The sequence below is a fragment of the Dermochelys coriacea genome, chromosome 4 (genome assembly GCF_009764565.3).
Source record: "Dermochelys coriacea isolate rDerCor1 chromosome 4, rDerCor1.pri.v4, whole genome shotgun sequence".
NCBI classification, from domain to species: domain Eukaryota; kingdom Metazoa; phylum Chordata; order Testudines; family Dermochelyidae; genus Dermochelys; species Dermochelys coriacea.
In genome coordinates this window covers 143,004,146-143,021,868 of record NC_050071.1, presented here as the reverse complement: position 1 = coordinate 143,021,868, position 17,723 = coordinate 143,004,146, and the positions used below count along the sequence as shown (strand labels likewise).

General features: G+C 53.2%; 1 protein-coding gene across 10 annotated transcripts in view; it reads left to right on the top strand.

Moving 5' to 3' along the window:
* The window catches only part of DYSF (dysferlin), a 312,032-nt gene that overhangs the window by 135,565 nt on the left and 158,744 nt on the right, over nucleotides 1-17,723 (top strand). For all 10 annotated transcript variants that reach the window (XM_043512839.1, XM_043512838.1, XM_043512840.1 and 7 more), the window contains one exon: nucleotides 12,266-12,458. In XM_043512839.1, the coding sequence (XP_043368774.1) occupies nucleotides 12,266-12,458 (193 nt within the window). The remainder of the gene's footprint in view (nucleotides 1-12,265; nucleotides 12,459-17,723) is intronic.

Genomic DNA, 17,723 nt, shown 5'->3' with positions numbered 1-17,723 from the left:
TCCTCCCGAACCTCCTCCCACCTACCTAACTGCCAGCCTGTGCCCCCATACAGACAGCACCCCACTCTTCCCGAACCTTCCTCCCTCCTCTCTAACTGCCAGCCTGTGCCCCCACACAGACAGCACCCCACTCTTCCAGAACCTCCCTCCCACTTCCCTAACTGCCATCCTGTGCCCCCATACAGACAGCACCCCACTCTTCCCGAACCTCCTCCCACCTCCCTAACTGCCAGCCTGTGCCCCCATACAGACAGCGCCCCACTCTTCCCGAACCTCCTCCCACCTCCCTAACTGCCAGCCTGTGCCCCCATACAGACAGCACCCCACTCTTCCCGAACCTTCCTCCCTCCTCTCTAACTGCCAGCCTGTGCCCCCACACAGACAGCACCCCACTCTTCCAGAACCTCCCTCCCACTTCCCTAACTGCCATCCTGTGCCCCCATACAGACAGCACCCCACTCTTCCCGAACCTCCTCCCACCTCCCTAACTGCCAGCCTGTGCCCCCATACAGACAGCACCCCACTCTTCCCAAACCTTCCTACCTCCTCTCTAACTGCCAGCCTGTGCCCCCACACAGACAGCACCCCACTCTTCCAGAACCTCCCTCCCACTTCCCTAACTGCCAGCCTGTGCCCCGATACAGACAGCGCCCCACTCTTCCCGAACCTCCTCCCACCTCCCTAACTGCCAGCCTGTGCCCCCATACAGACAGCACCCCACTCTTCCCGAACCTTCCTCCCTCCCCTCTAACTGCCAGCCTGTGCCCCCACACAGACAGCACCCCACTCTTCAAGAACCTCCCTCCCACTTCCCTAACTGCCAGCCTGTGCCCCGATACAGACAGCGCCCCACTCTTCCCGAACCTTCCCCCGCCACTTCCCTAACTGCCATCCTGTGCCCCCATACAGACAGCACCCCGCTTCTCCAGAACCTACCCCCCACCCCTCTAATTGCCAGCCTGTGCCCCAATACAGACTGCGCCCCACTCTTCCCGAACCTTCCCCCACCTCCCTAACTGCCAGCCTGTGCCCCCATACAGACAGCACCCCACTCTTCCCGAACCTTCCCCGCCACTTCCCTAACTGCCATCCTGTGCCCCCATACAGACAGCACCCCGCTTCTCCAGAACCTACCCCCCACCCCTCTAATTGCCAGCCTGTGCCCCAATACAGACTGTGCCCCATTCTTCCAGAACCTCCCCCCACCTCCCTAACTGCCAGCCTGTGCCCCCATACAGACAGCACCCCACTCTTCCCGAACCTTCCTCCCTCCTCTCTAACTGCCAGCCTGTGCCCCCACACAGACAGCACCCCACTCTTCCAGAACCTCCCTCCCACTTCCCTAACTGCCATCCTGTGCCCCCATACAGACAGCGCCCCACTCTTCCCGAACCTCCTCCCACCTCCCTAACTGCCAGCCTGTGCCCCCACACAGACAGCACCCCACTCTTCCAGAACCTCCCTCCCACTTCCCTAACTGCCAGCCTGTGCCCCGATACAGACAGCGCCCCACTCTTCCCGAACCTCCTCCCACCTCCCTAACTGCCAGCCTGTGCCCCCATACAGACAGCACCCCACTCTTTCCGAACCTTCCTCCCTCCCCTCTAACTGCCAGCCTGTGCCCCCACACAGACAGCACCCCACTCTTCAAGAACCTCCCTCCCACTTCCCTAACTGCCAGCCTGTGCCCCGATACAGACAGCGCCCCACTCTTCCCGAACCTTCCCCCGCCACTTCCCTAACTGCCATCCTGTGCCCCCATACAGACAGCACCCCGCTTCTCCAGAACCTACCCCCCACCCCTCTAATTGCCAGCCTGTGCCCCAATACAGACTGCGCCCCACTCTTCCCGAACCTTCCCCCACCTCCCTAACTGCCAGCCTGTGCCCCCATACAGACAGCACCCCACTCTTCCCGAACCTTCCCCGCCACTTCCCTAACTGCCATCCTGTGCCCCCATACAGACAGCACCCCGCTTCTCCAGAACCTACCCCCCACCCCTCTAATTGCCAGCCTGTGCCCCAATACAGACTGTGCCCCATTCTTCCAGAACCTCCCCCCACCTCCCTAACTGCCAGCCTGAGCCCCCATACAGACAGCGCCCCACTCCTCTAGAACCTTCCCCCGGTATCTCCCTAACTGCAAGCCTGAGCCCCCATACAGAGACCACCCCGCTATTCCAGAACCTTCTCCCCACCCCCCTAACTGCCAGCCTGTGCCCCCATACAGAGACCACCCCGCTATTCCAGAACCTTCTCCCCACCCCCCTAACTGCCAGCCTGAGCCCCCATACAGACAGCGCCCCACTCCTCCAGAACCTTCCCCTGCCACCTCCCTAATTGCCAGCCTGTGCCCCCATAGAGACAGTGCCCCGCTCCTCCCGACCTTCCCCCGCCACCCCCCTAACTGCCAGCCTGTGCCCAAAAACAGACAGCACCCTGCTCTTCCCGAACCTTCCCCCCCACCTCCCTAACTGCCAGCCTGTACCCCCATAGAGACAGCTCCCCGCTCCTCAAGAACCTTCCCCCACCACCCCCCTAACTTCCAGCCTGTGCCCCCATACAGACAGTGCCCCACTCTTCCAGAACCTCCCCCCACCCCTCTAACTGCCAGCCTGTGCCCCCATACAGACAGCGCCCCACTCTTCCAGAACCTCCCCCCACCTCCCTAACTGCCAGCCTGTGCCCCCATAGAAACAGCGCCCCACTCTTCCAGAACCTCCCCCCACCTCCCTAACTGCCAGCCTGTGCCCCCAGACAAAAAGCACCCCGCTCCTCCAGAACCTTCCCCCACCCCTCTAACTGCCAGCCTGTGCCCCCACACAGACAGCACCCCACTCTTCCAGAACCTCCCCCCACCTCCCTAACTGCCAGCCTGTGCCCCCATAGAAACAGCGCCCCACTCTTCCAGAACCTCCCCCCACCTCCCTAACTGCCAGCCTGTGCCCCCAGACAAAAAGCACCCCGCTCCTCCAGAACCTTCCCCCACCCCTCTAACTGCCAGCCTGTGCCCCCATACAGACAGCGCCCCACTCTTCCAGAACCTCCCTCCCACTTCCCTAACTGCCAGCCTGTGCCCCCATACAGACAGCGCCCCAGTCCTCCAGAACCTCCCTCCCACTTCCCTAACTGCCAGCCTGTGCCCCCATACAGACAGCGCCCCACTCTTCCCAAACATTCCCCCGCCATTTCCCTAACTGCCAGCCTGTGCCCCCATACAGACAGCACCCCGCTTCTCCAGAAACTTCCCCACCCCTCTAACTGCCAGCCTGTGCCCCAATACAGACTGTGCCCCATTCTTCCAGAACCTCCCCCCACCTCCCTAACTGCCAGCCTGTACCCCCATACAGACAGTGCCCCACTCTTCCCAAACCTTCCCCCGCCACTTCCCTAACTGCCAGCCTGTGCCCCCATACAGACAGCACCCCGCTTCTCCAGAACCTTCCCCCCACCCCTCTAACTGCCAGCCTGTCCCCCAATACAGACTGTGCCCCATTCTTCCAGAACCTCCCCCGCCACTTCCCTAACTGCCAGCCTGTGCCCCCATATAGACAGCACCCCGCTCCTCCCCACCTTCCCCCCCTCCCCTCTAACTGCCAGGCTCTGCACCCATTCAGACAGCGCCCCACTCTTCCAGAACCTCCCCCCACCCCTCTAACTGTCAGCCTGTGCCCCCACAGAGACAGCACCCCACTGTTCCCAAACCTTCCGCCAGTACCTCCCTAACTACCAGCCTGTGCCCCCAGACAAAAAGCACCCCGCTCCTCCAGAACCTTCCCCCCACCCCTCTAACTGCCAGCCTGTGCCCCCATACAGACAGCACCCCACTCTTCCCGAACCTCCCCCCACCTCCCTAACTGCCAGCCTGTGCCCCCATAGAGACAGCGCCCCACTGTTCCCGAACCTTCCGCCAGTACCTCCCTAACTGCCAGCCTGTGCCCCCATACAAAAAGCACCCCGCTCCTCCAGAACCTTCCCCCCACCCCTCTGTCTGCCAGCCTGTGCCCCCACACAGACAGCGCCCCACTCTTCCAGAGCCTCCCTCCCACTTCCCTAACTTCCAGCCTGTGCCCTGATACAGACTGCTCCCCATTCTTCCAGAACCTCCCCCCCACCTCCCTAACTGCCAGCCTGTACCCCCGTACAGACAGTGCCCCACTCTTCCCAAACCTTCCCCCCACCCCTCTAACTGCCAACCTGTGCCCCCAGACAAAAAGCACCCCGCTCCTCCAGAACCTTCCCCCCACCCGTCTAACTGCTAGCCTGTGCCCCCATACAGACAGCGCCCCACTCTTCCAGAACCTCCCCCCACCTCCCTAACTGCCAGCCTGTGCCCCCACACAGACAGCGCCCCACTCTTCCCGAACCTCCTCCCACCTCCCTAACTGCCAGCCTGTGCCCCCACACAGACAGCGCCCCACTCTTCCAGAACCTCCCTCCCACTTCCCTAACTTCCAGCCTGTGCCCCGATACAGACTGCTCCCCATTCTTCCAGAACCTCCCCCCCACCTCCGAGCTTCCAGCCCGTGCCCCCAGACAAAAAGCGCCCCGCTCCCCCAGAACCTTCCCCCACCCCTCTATCTGCCAGCCTGTGCCCCCATACAGACAGCGCCCCACTCTTCCAGAACCTCCCCCCACTTCCCTAACTGCCAGCCTGTGCCCCCATACAGACAGCGCCCCACTCTTCCTGAACCTTCCGCCAGTACCTCCCTAACTGCCAGCCTGTGCCCCCATACAGACAGCACCCCACTCTTCCCGAACCTTCTGCCAGTACCTCCCTAACTGCCAGCCTGTGCCCCCATACAGACAGCACCCCGCTCCTCCAGAACCTTTCCCCCACCCCTCTAATTGCCAGCCTGTGCCCCCATACAGACAGCACCCCGCTCCTCCAGAACCTTTCCCCCACCCCTCTAATTGCCAGCCTGTGCCCACATACAGACAGCACCCGCTCCTCCCGAACCTTCCCCACATCCCTCTAAGTGCCAGCCTGTGCCCCCAGACAAAAAGCACCCTGCTCCTCCAGAACCTTCCCCCCACCCCTCTAACTGCCAGGCTGTGCCTCCATACAGACAGCGCCCCACTCTTCCAGAGCCTCCCCCCACCACCCTAACTGCCAGCCTGTGCCCCTATACAGACAGTACCCCACAGTTCCCAAACCTTCCCCCGCCACTTCCCTATCTGCCACCCCACTCTTCCCGAACCTTCCCCCACCCCTCTCACTACCAGCCTGTGCCCCCATACTGACTGGTGGCCACTGGAGGTCAGGGGGCAGAGTACCCAGGCTGCGGTGAATGGGGAAGGTGGTTCCTCCGAAGGGGTCGAACCTGCCTCTCTTACCCAGCTACAGCATCCACTGGCTGGGGCTCACAAGCCACTTTTCCCTGGTCCAGCGGGTGGCTGCCCTTTTCCACCTGGCTCATTCGTGCGGGTGCCTGCGGTTTCTTGTCATGAGGCTGTCGAGCTGGTCAGTGCATGGGACAGGCTCGGCGTCCCGGGCAAGTTGAGCTTGGTGTGAGGAAGGGATTGGAGCTACTTTTGGGCCCGAGAGTGCTCCTCATCCACCTCCCCTTCCCCCCTCCCTCACTCCTGGACCAAGCTGACCAGCTAAGGGCCACCTGGAACCTCCCGCAGGGACAGGTGGTCGGGGAAACACCTCCGGGGTTTCTCCACCATGGATGCAGCGCGGGGTTGCTGAGCCTGTCCTTCGGGGCCTCGGTCTCGTGGGGTCAGACTCAGCCAATGGCACGTAGGCCCCCGGCAGCCTGCGTGTTGGCTCTCGAGAGGAACGCACTGCGCGTGCGCGTGTGTTCGAGTGTAGGGCCCACGTGCTGACATTCCGGTCCCTGCGATGTGATCCTCGCTACAGTGCCCGTCAGGGCCTTAGTGGGGTGACTCATGGCCATGGTGGAGCCGTTGGTCCACCCGCCGGAGCATCATGACCAGCAGTTGTAAAGTGACGGGCCTCAACTGTACTGCCAGCGAAGGGCGCCCCCAGAATTCGCTGGAGCCAGTTGGGGATCCCCTCCTTCGCTCTACTCTCGGGTCTGGTCCGCCCTGGGCAACGGACCTGAGCGAAAACTGCTGCTCCCCACCGCCAGGGAGGTGGGGTCCGACAGCTCTTCTCCTGGGGGGGTTGACCTGGTGGCCAGTTTGGAATTAGAAACTTTCCAAACCTTTTCCCTGGGGTTGACCTGGTGGCCAGTTGGAGCTGGGGTTGACTTGGTGGCTGGGTGGGGACTTAGAAAATTTCTGCCCCATTGTCTGGGTTGACCTGGTGGCTGGTTGGAACTGGGATTGACCAGGTGGCTAATTGGAGATAAAACAGGGCCAGCCACCCACTGGGCCAGGGAAAAAAGGGGCTTTTGAGCTGCAGCTGGACAAAAGAGAGAGAAATGGGACCTTCCCCATTCACTGCAGCCCCAGTGCTCTGCCCCCCACCTCCAGTGGCCACCAGTCCCATCATATACCCTGTACCCAGTGGCCACTGGGACTCGTAGCCTCCTGCATCTTAAAGAGACAGAGTCTCCCTGTAGCAGCCTAGCCAACCCCGACGGTTCAAACACCCTGAGACAGACCCCAAACCAGGAGATTGGACCAAAATCATGAGATTTGTTTTTTAAAAAGACGATGTTGTCGTTTTGTTCAGTCTTTTGACGTTTGAACTTTTCCTGCCCTCTCCCCCCGCACATGTGTGAGAGTCAATTACTGTTACTAGCACTCCCAAATGTATGTAATAGGGTGTTTCTGGCCTCTGCTTGCAGGTGCTCTGCCCATTCCCCTGCCCTCAACCTGTGCCCTGGCCTCCTGCAACTCATAGTTCTTCATCACCCTCTCCCAGATGTGGGGGGCTGCAGTGGGTCCCCTCCCTTTTCCAGGCCTGCAGGGGCAGGTCCCCGTCCCTCCTGCCCCCCAGCCAGGTGCTGCAGTGAGAGGAGGAGAAGCAAGGGGTGTCCTATTGCTCACAGGGAGGAGGGGAAAGGAGGGTCTTTCAGCTGCTGGGGTCTCTGGTCCCCCCCTCCTCCAAGAGGAGCAGGGAGAGCTCTGCCTGCTTCTGCAGCAGTTCGGATTAGCTTCTCTTCCCTAGGAGGCGGGGCCATGGGAAAGGCAGTCAATCAGAGGGGGAAGCTGGTAGGTAAGATCCCCCAATGAGAAGTAAGTCCAAGGGGAAAAAAAGAGTTCAGACTTGTTGGCAGTTTTTGACAGAGTCATTATTAAGGGCACAAGGACAAACTATCCCACTGGGATAGGGGAGGAGAGGTCGATACGCTGGAGAGTAGGGATAGGATACAGAGGGACCTAGACAAATTAGAGGATTTGGCCAAAAGAAATCTGATGAGGTTCAACGAGGACAAGTGCAGAGTCCTGCACTTAGGACAGAAGAATCCCATGCACCGCTACAGACGAGGGACCGAGTGGCTAGGCAGCAGTTCTGCAGAAAAGGACCTAGTGGTTACAGTGGACGAGAAGCTGGATATGAGTCAACAGTGTGCCCTTGTTGCCAAGAAGGCCAATGGCATTTTGGGCTGTATAAGTAGGGGCATCGCCAGCAGATCGAGGGATGTGATCGTTCCCCTCTATTCGACATTGGTGAGGCCTCATCTGGAGTACTGTGTCCAGTTTTGGGCCCCACACTACAAGAAGGATGTGAAAAAATTGGAAAGCATCCAGAGGAGGGCAACAAAAATGGTTAGGGGACTGGAACACATGACTTTATGAGGAGAGGCTGAGGGAACTTGGATTTTTTAGTCTGCGGAAGAGAAGAATGAGGGGGGATTTGATAGCTGCTTTCAACTACCTGAAAGGGGGTTCCAAAGAGGATGGATCTAGACTGTTCTCAGTGGTAGCAGGTGACAGAACAAGGAGTAATGGTCTCAAGTTGCAGTGGGGGAGGTTTAGGGTGGATATTAGGAAAAACTTTTTCACTAGGAGGGTGGTGAAACACTGGAATGTGTTACCTAGGGAGGTGTAGTAGAATCTCCTTCCTTTGAGGTTTTTAAGGTCAGGTTTGACAAAGCCCTGGCTGAGAAGATTCAGTTGGGGATTGGTCCTGCTCTGAGCACGGGGTGGGACTAGATGACCTCCTGAGGTCCCTTCCAACCCTGATATTCTATATTCTATGAGAGGAGTATGGTAAGAGACCACTCCGGTTAACCAGAGATCTTCAATGACCTGAAACTCAAAAAAGAGTCCTATAAAAATTGGAAACAAATTATGAAAGATGAAGATATAAAAAACAACAACAGAAGCCTGTAAGGACAAAATTAGGAAGGCGAAGGCAAAACAAGTTTAAACAAACTAGGGATATAAATGGTAAAAAGAAAACATTTTACAAATACATGAGAAGGAAGAGGAAGACCACAGACAGGGCAAGCCCATTATTTAATGAGGAGGGAAAGACAATGACAGGAAACACAGCCATGGCTGAGGAGTTAATGCCTTTTTTGCTTCAGGTTTGAGAGGGGTAGCCATGTTAGTCTGTATCAGCAAAAACAAGGGGGAGTCCTTGTGGCATTTTAGAGACTAACACATTTATTTGGGCATAAGCTTTTGTGGGCTAGAACCCACTTCATCAGATGCATGGAGTGGAAAATACAGTAGGCAGGTATAAATACACAGCACATGAAAAGATGGGAGTTGTGTTACTGAGTGGGGGGTCAATGCTAATGAGGCCAATTCAATTAGGGTTGATGTGGCCCATTCCCAACAGTTGACAAGAAGGTATGAGTATCAACAGAGGGAAAATTATTTTTTGTAGTGACCCAGCCACTCCCAGTCTTTATTCAGGCCTAATTTGATGGTGTCAAATGGGAGTGGCTGCACACTATTACTGAAAAATTGCTGACATTCTCAGTTTTACCATATAATTATAAAATAAAATGATGGGAATATAAATATTGTACTTAACTTTCAGCATATAGTATATAGAGCACTATAAAACAAGTCATTGTATGAAATTTTAGTTTGTTCTGACTTTGCTAGTGCCTTTTTATGTAGCCTGTTGTAAAACTAGGAAAATATCTAGATGAGTTCATGTACCCCCTGGAAGAGCTTTGCATACCCCCAGGGGTACACTTACCCCTGATTGAGAACCAGTGATCTGTGTTATTGCCATTCTTTCATATCTCAAAGCTATTATATTCCATTATAGAGAGAGTGGTGGGGGAAGCTAGCAGGACTCCTGGGTTCTGTTCATGGCTCGGCCGCTTTCTGTACGAGACTGAGCAACGAATTGCACCAGCCTGGACAGAGTTTTCCCATCTGTAAAATGGTGATTATAATTCCTATCTGACAAAAACATTGGCTGGGAGGGATGTTTGTCAAATGCCTTTATTATCTGTACTATGGTAGCAGTGAGATCGAGCCCCCATTGCTATAGGTACTATACAACCATAGTGAGAGACAGTCCCTGCCCCAAAGAGCTTACATTTTAATCAGACAAAAGGTGGGAGAGAAAATGACTTGTCCAAGTTCACCCAGCAAGTCAATGGTCAAGTCCCTTTCCCGCTCTGTGCCTCAGTTTCCTGAATGTTAGCCTAGTTCCCCAGCCACTGCACTGCACTATCTTTCAGGCTATCTGTTGTCTACTTGCAGAAAGCCATTTATTTTAGTTCCACAGTCTCTCCTAAAGTGATTGCTAATGGTTCTACCATCAGCATCCACCATGGCTAGTAAGAGGTATTGAGCATCCCTGTGAGGAGCCCAGTGCTTCTGGATTAGCTGTATGTCTATCCCTAGGGAGGTTACTTTACCTCCATATTTGGCTCTGCTGTAACCTCTGCTGTTTTCCACAATTCCAGAAGGATGTTGATAAATTGGAGAGGGTTCAGAGAAGAGCCATGAAAATGATTAAAGGATTAGAACACCTGCCTTATAATGATAGACTCAAGGAGCTATAGCGAAGTTTAAGGGGGTGACTTGATCACAGCCTATAAGTATATACATAGGGACCAGAAATTTGATAATAGGCTCTTCAGTCTGGCAGAGAAAGGTGTAACATGATCCAATGGCTGGAAGTTGAAGGGAGACAAATTGAGATGGGAAAGAAGCTGTACATTTTTAACAGTGAGGGAAATTAGCCATTGGAACAATTTCTCAAGGGTAGTTCATACAGCAATCACCCAGGACTTGGTAGAGGGTGAAGGCTCTCTTAACAAAATGTATGGCAGACTTCAACTGCTCACTCTCAAGTGGTTACTCCTGCCCCACTTGTCCATCTTGGGCAGATGATTGAATCCTATGCAGTTCGCGGTGTTGGGGTTTTTTCAGATGAGATCTTAAACACCATGGCTGCAGAATCATGGAGTCCATACGGCCCTGGCTGAGATTACTGGGGCAGTTCACACCTCTCAGAGATGTTTCAGACTGTGTGGACTCAGGCAGGAAGCCCTGCATTGGCTGACTCTTGGCTCATCTCTGTGAGGTTATCTTTTCCACCATCTGGGCAAGAACTGGAATTATATTTTTACAATGAACGTGGAAATTCTGGCGCAAGTGATGAATTTATTGGGGCCATGACTTTAGATAGGGATACAGTTCTGATGGCCCTGTTGTCAAGGTTCCTGGCTTAACTACCACTCTGCCATCTTCATGGTCTCTTTCATGACACGCCCTTAGATCTCAAGCCTCAAGCTGTCATCTTTTTTGGGGTGGGAATTTGTTCCTTTCCCTCCAGACAAGGGATTTAGGTTGCAATTTCCCCTTCCATTCACTGTGATCTCCTTAGTAAGTCTGAGTTTAGCTCAGCAATTGCCATCCTGTGATCTCCTCGTGGCAATGGTAGGATTTACCAGAGACCAGCCAGCCTTCATAAAGCAAAGTATTTATTCACAACCAAAAGCATTACAGAGAAAGCCGATCTTGACAACAACAAACTGCTTATATGTATGCCTAGCTCCCCAGGTGTCACCCATGGTGCACAAGACCTGGTAGGTCTCAAAGCCCTTCAGACCCTTCTAGCAACTTTGTTCCTGTTGGTTACCATCTCGTGTGAGTTCTTAGATCCAGTGTGAGTGACCCTTCCTCTATAGCTGTCCGCCCACTTTATGTATTTCTCTGTTCCTTGACTGCTGGGCCTCTTGAATGTTATCAAAAACAGTCTATGCCATTCCACTCCAGTGGTACTTCCGCAAACCTGCTTATCTGTCTAGGGCAGTGATTTTCAACCTGTGGTTCGTGGACCCCGGGTGTCTGCAGACTATGTCTAAGATTTCCAAAGAGGTCCACACCTCCATTCAAATTTTCCAGAAAAGAAAAAAGGTTGAAAACATGGGTCGAGGGATTTGCAGTAATTACCTCTTAGTGACATTTACTTTCTGATGGTTCATTCATGTTTAGTGACTTCTCTGCAGTCACTGCATTGCTTGTCATGTTTCAAGAAAGAAGGTAACCCCTTCATGCCCAGCAAGTGAGAGGGGAAAGTGAGTCACGCATATCCTTTTGTAAAAATAAATCAGACATTTCCCCAGTCTCCACATCCAGGACAGTTTGTCAATGGGAATAGAGCCCATGACTTTCAATGCCAGAATCATAGACCTCTACCGTTTGAACTGGAAAAACGAACTTGTAATTTGTAGTGGTAGGAGGCATTTAGCCTATATGTGCCACAGCCACTAGAGGGAGACATTATCACGTCCTGCAATTTGCACAAATTATGGGAATTATTTTAAACAACATCTTGCTGCATGATTTACTAAGCCTAAGAAGTCTGTGAGAGAGATAATAGCCTATCAGTCAGTCTGTCTGTCTGCCTTCTCATTTTATAGATTGGGAATAAAAAGTACAGCAAGGTTAAGGGATTTGCTCAGCGTCACTCTGGAAGGGCTGGGAATTGAACTCAAATCTCAGTCTGTTTCAATTGGACTTTTGTTTTTTAATATGTCTATAAGGGTAGCTCATAAATCATTGAGTTTTAACATGAAAACTCTTAAACAGCTCAGCACGATGAAGATGCTGTTGAGCTTCTGGAATATTCATCTTGCAGCTTGAGCCAATTTATATATGTGTGTGTGTGTGTGTGTAGTGATGCACGAAGCTCAGTTACAACTCCTTTTGGAACTCATTGCAATAGTGTCTCAGGGCTGTAAGTGTGGTTTGAACCTTCCTTGCTCCTGGCGCTTGTTCACTCACCAAATATCTCTTTGGTGGCTTGTTATTTTTGCATAAACTTGCTCATAAAAAGAAAGTCCCCAGTAAAGCTGTTGCTTTGCAATGCACAGCTAACATTGGCCTGTTTCTCTGTGCTCCTTTCTCCCACCCCCCACCTGCAGCCAGCCGCTAGTCGATGTCAGCGACAAGACAGACAGCACCCATCTGGATCAGTACATGTACAAATTCCGCAGCACCAACCTGAACCAGATTGTCCAGGCAGCTCTGAACCTGAAGCATGAGGATTCTGACCTCCAGACGGTGCTGGACCAGGCTGAGGACTGGCTCTTGAGACTAAAAGCCATGGCAGAGGAGGTAAAAGTGGGGGTGAATTGCTTTTGCCCTGATGGCTCTTTATCTTTCCCACCCAGCCCATCTTGGTGCTATTACAGGCTTGTTTGAGGTAAGCCATCCTAACTGGGAGCAACTCCTTAGGATTTGCCTACATAGGGAATGTTGGGGGTGTCTACACTTAAAAAACTACAGCTGTGCCGCTACACCAGGGCAACGTTTCAGAGTAGACACTGCCCACCCCCTTGAGAGGTGGTAGCTAGGTTGATGGAAGAATTCTTCCATTGACCTCGCACCTACAAAGGGACTTAGGGTTTTTTAACACCCCTGAGCAACGTAGTTAAGCTGGCCTACTTTTCTACCGTAGCTCAGGCCTTAATCTAAATGAATGGTTGAAGTGGATTAGTTAAACCCCATTAAAACCCTGTGTGGATGCTCTCATTGAGAATTAACATGGCCTTAACTCGGTTTAGTTATATTCACTTTGGAAGCAAATGAAGTTAAATTGAATTAAGGCCACATTCATTCTGAATGAACATCTGCATCGGAGTTTAATGTGATTTAAGTAATCCACTTTACATTGACACCTTTAGTTAATTCGGATTAATTTTCCAGAGTGTCCCCTTAGCAAATTTACCATTAGAACTTTCCCAAACTGATGCATGCTAGGAATTGTACTCTTTGAGACTCAGCAGGTTATCGATCCACCAGGAGAACAGACGATGATCTGGAAATTAATAATCCCCACCCAAGCCTTCAAGCGTTAGGCTGTTTGCTTCATTAGAAATTAGATAGTTTAGGACTTTGTGACTGCTCAACTATTGCCAGGAGCTTCCAGGTACAATAAACTCTTCTCTAGTTGAAGCGAATGGTGATATTGGCAGATTATCAGATTATCAAAGCCCGTTAGGTGCCTAAGGGTGTTAAGCACTTAAATTCCTTTGAAGATCTGCGCCATTATCCTGTACAGCAAAACCTGCCTAAGTGCTCATTCTGGACCAATGAAAAGCAGTCACCTATTAGCAGCTGGTCCTTAACCAAAAGCAGATCAAAACTGCATTGGGCACCTGTGCCCATTCAAGTGATTGCTCCAGGACAGGGGTAACCCTCCACCCATCCATGCAGACTCTTCCTGGGATCTGAGGACCAAACTAGGTCCTTTCCATTCCATACCTCATCATATCGAGTAGCAAGGGCGCTCCAGGACAGATTCTTCCTTCAGTAACCCCTGTGCAGTTCACTTCCTTCAGAGGGTTTGCAGAGCTGTCACTACACTTTAAAACATTTACTGGTATAACTGTGACAGTAATGGGGGGTGATTTTCGCCTATGTGGTTATGCCAGCCAAGCCTGCCTGGTGTAGATACACTTATGCCGGTATAAGGTGCTTTATACTTGTATAACTTATTTCACTTCACTGAATTGGAATGCGGTATGCTGATGTAACCGCCTGTCATGCTGGTATAACGGCATCCATGCTAGCCTTGCAGTTTTGCTTTATGCCATTAAAGAATTAAAGGGACAAACTTTTAAGCGCAGGGAAGGCCTGGGGGGATCCTAGTAAGTAATTCTGTTGCTGATGCACAAGCCAGAGGAGATGTCTAGCTCACCCTCCCATACCTGAGCTGGCTCTGGAGGGCTAAGGACTTGTCTGTTCATGGAAGGTATTCTGGAATAAGGTAGGGAATTTAAAATGCTATAGCTATGCCAGAGTAAGGGCTGGTCTATACTGAAAACTTACATCGGCACTCTCTGATCTCCACAACAGTTTTGCTGGGGTTTCATTAAAGGCACTGGCTGGCTGGATTTCTAACCTCAGAAGAAATACACAATACAGACAATGTCGCCCCGGTCAGGTTTGGTTTTAAGCCTGTTGGCTTCCTGTAGGGTGAAGGTCGCTGCTATGCAGAACATCAGTGCAAGGGCCTGTGCATCCCACCTAAGCTCTTGATATACAGAGTCCATAGGCCTTTGACTGACCCGCTGCACAGGGGTGAATTTTATCCATCAGCTTCAGTAGCAATTGGTTTGGCTCCTCTTTGCCATACTCTGTTCTAGAGGGGGGTTGGGGTGAGTGAGGGGCATCCAGATCTGGATCCAAATGTTCCTAAAGTTCAGGGGTGCTGGGGAATCTGGAGGTTTGGGTTCAGCCCATTATCCAAGGTAAGGCCCAGCCCCCCTGTTTGGACCCTGACTCCCTGAAATCTGGGCGGTGTTTGGATCTAGGCTGGCGGTCAGTCTTGGCTTTATACCTTAAATGGCAGGATTTAGAACATCCAGAGTCTAACCTGTTAATTTGGGGTGCAGCCTCTGGTTTCCAAGCCATCAAAGCTTTCTAAGGCCTGATTTTCAAACTGAGGGGAATTTGCTGGCCCAACTGCCAACTCCGACATCAAAGGCAGGAGTTTGGAAGTCCCCTTAAAATGCCCGTGTTTGAAAACTGGGCCTGGCGGTTCCTGGGATGGTGTCTTGGGTTATGGGACGCTCCTTAAAACAAAGCCATGACGTTTGGTAGCAAAGTGCCACAGTTGGAGCTTTATTAATTCCCTCTACATTCAACCTAGGCCACGCTTATCCCTGTGTGAGACCCCCCCCCAGCCATGGCCAAGGCAGTTTTACCACTGATTTCAGTGGGAGAGTGATTTGCGTTTAAATGCCCAGGGCTAGAACGTCAGCGGCTGGAAATAGCTCCGTTGAAGTTAGTGGCAATGTTGATTTGTACCAGATGGGGTGCTGCTCGCCCCCAGACTCCATGCCCAGCCAGCAGCATGGTGTAAAACCTGGGCTGGATTCTCTGGCCGGGGGGAGATCCATCTCTTCTTTGGTTGTTCCAAGATCCTGGTCACGCAGTTGTGGGGGGTAGTGATGTTGCAGCCCAGTGACTGTATCTGTGATCTTTAAAGCCACCCGCAGTGAAAGCACAGAAGAGAAGGAGCTGGCCTCCCTGCCTTGGGACTGGAGCCACAGGAAGGTTTTTGTGGTGTCCCTCCTTTAATGGGATCTAAAGTCCCTCGCTCCCTGTTGGGGACAGGCTATTTTCATCCCCCAACAGACCTTTAGCACTGAGGTCAGCGCAGGAGGTACCTGGCGCCCTTGCCAGCTGCTGTGATTGTGGAGTCAAAGACTCTCTCTCAGGGAAGAGGGAGGCACATTTCAGAATGTGGGCCAGCAGCTGCAGTGGTTTCTGGTTTGCGACTCTGCCAGCCCCAGCTTTGAAAGAGAACATTTGGTCCTGAAGTCCAGATTAGTGAAGGGAGTCGGCTGCCCTTGCTTGCCTACCTCCTGCTGGCTGGGGCCGGGCATCCCACTGGCTGCTGTGGCTCTCCCCTCTTGGCTGTAGGGGCCGTGCTGCAGAGAAGCCACCAGACGGACAGGAGGGAGAAATGCCCTGACACTGGGGGAGCGTCTGCTGAAGCAAATAGGATGCTTGGTGCTGAGGATAATAGTCTAGGCTGTTCTGCTGCTGTTTCCTGCACTGGATTTCTCTTTGCTTCCTCATTCACAGCCTCTGTCTCTCTGCATTCACCCTTCATCCCCACTCCGTCCCCCTCTCATTTCTCCTGAGCGGAACCCGATAACTTCAGCGTCTAAGCTACAATTTCAAATGCACCGTGTTTGGGTGGGCTTGAAATTCCCCCCCCCCCGAGCCTTGAGAGTTACACTCTGTAGCATCGTCCTGCAGGCTGGGGCTCGCCGGGGAATGGGCAAGTGGCCGAAAGGGAATAGTGGGGTAGCATGATTTCTGTGCTCCTGAGTTAGGACTGGCCATGAGACAGGCGCTATTTCTGTCTTGAAATTGTCGAGCTGATGAAAGGTGCCAAAATGGCAGCCCCGTGGAATGACCTCTAGTGATGCACAAGAACTACACGGCACTGACACCGCGGTGCCAGTGTAACTCCTTCCCCAGGGCATCAGCGGGGCTTGGGCCGGCAGCACTGAAGCACAGAGTGCTACCACCTGAGCTAAAGGAGACAGTCCATTAGCTGCCTGCAGCAGTAGGCTGTTTCCTTTTTCTGGAGCAGCCACTCGAGAAGGTTGTGACACACATCACACAGGCTTGCTACGCAAACCAGGCTAGTGGGCCTTGTTCATGCTTGCAGGGTGCGGGGGGGGGGGAGGCGGGTTCAGCGTTCATGTCCCAATCAGTCCTTTCCTTCTCTGCTGTGTCTGTCGGCAAGGGGGCCGGGCACAATGGTGGTTCTTGGGAGAAGGCCACCAAATAACCACAAGAAACTAACAGCTTGTGATCAGTTCTGACCTTGTGCTGGGTCCTCACCTTTGACTGCCAGACAGAAGGCTCCATATCTGAGATACCCAGCCCCTGCTTGGGAGCTACACATAGCGCACATGCTGAGTGTTTGCTGATGCGCTGAATCCTAGTGTAATGACCCTTCCCACCATGTGTCTTCATCGGCTTGTGAATCCAGGACCTTCGCACTGTAAGCTCACACCTCTGCCGCTTGAGCTAAAGGAGTGACACCCCTGGGAGTGCTTCACCCCTGCTGTGCCCCAAGGCCTCTCCACTCCACCCCCCCAGGCCCCGCCCACCTGCTGCTCTCTGCCCTCCCCCAAGTGCCTCCCCCAGCTGCCAAACAGCTGATCGGTGGCAGCTACCCAAACAGCTGTGGCTGGTGGGTGCTAAGCACCCACTATTTTTCCCATGGGTAGTGGGTAGGTGCCCACAGCACTTGGCAGCAGACGGTGTCCTTGTTGGCACCACCAGCAGAGGCCAACTAAACCATGGAGACTAAACTGCTGAGATGAAGCCCATCACAGGATGCACTTGCCTTGCCAGGCTGTCTTTGCTGTGTGCACAGCCAGTGGCCTTCAGCCTCCAGGGCCGTCCTCCTCGGCCCAGGCCAGGAGGAGGAAGCTGCAAGGGGGGTGTGTGGTGTCTCTGCGACTCTGGGGCAGAGTTTTTCTGGGCGACATCCACTGGCTCCTTGGACTTCTCCTCCTCAGGGCAGTGGGCACTATCTGGGGTCCTCTGCTTGGTGTCCCCTTCTGGATCCCTTGTTTGGACCCTGGGACCTACACCCCTATCCCTGTGTTAAATTTTGGGTCTGTGTCCTCCTCCTTTTGTTGGTATTGTGAGCTCCACCTACTACCCCCACATTTAAATGCGCTGACACCACACCTGATGCTCTTGTGATGGTGAGGGCTTTTGGAGACTAGGGGGCTTCCTCCCTCCTTCCTGCTGAGGTCAAGTAGCCTGACCCCTTTCATGGAAATTCAAGCACAGGAAAACACCCCCAACAAACCAACAGCTGATTCTGAGGGTCTGCAACTA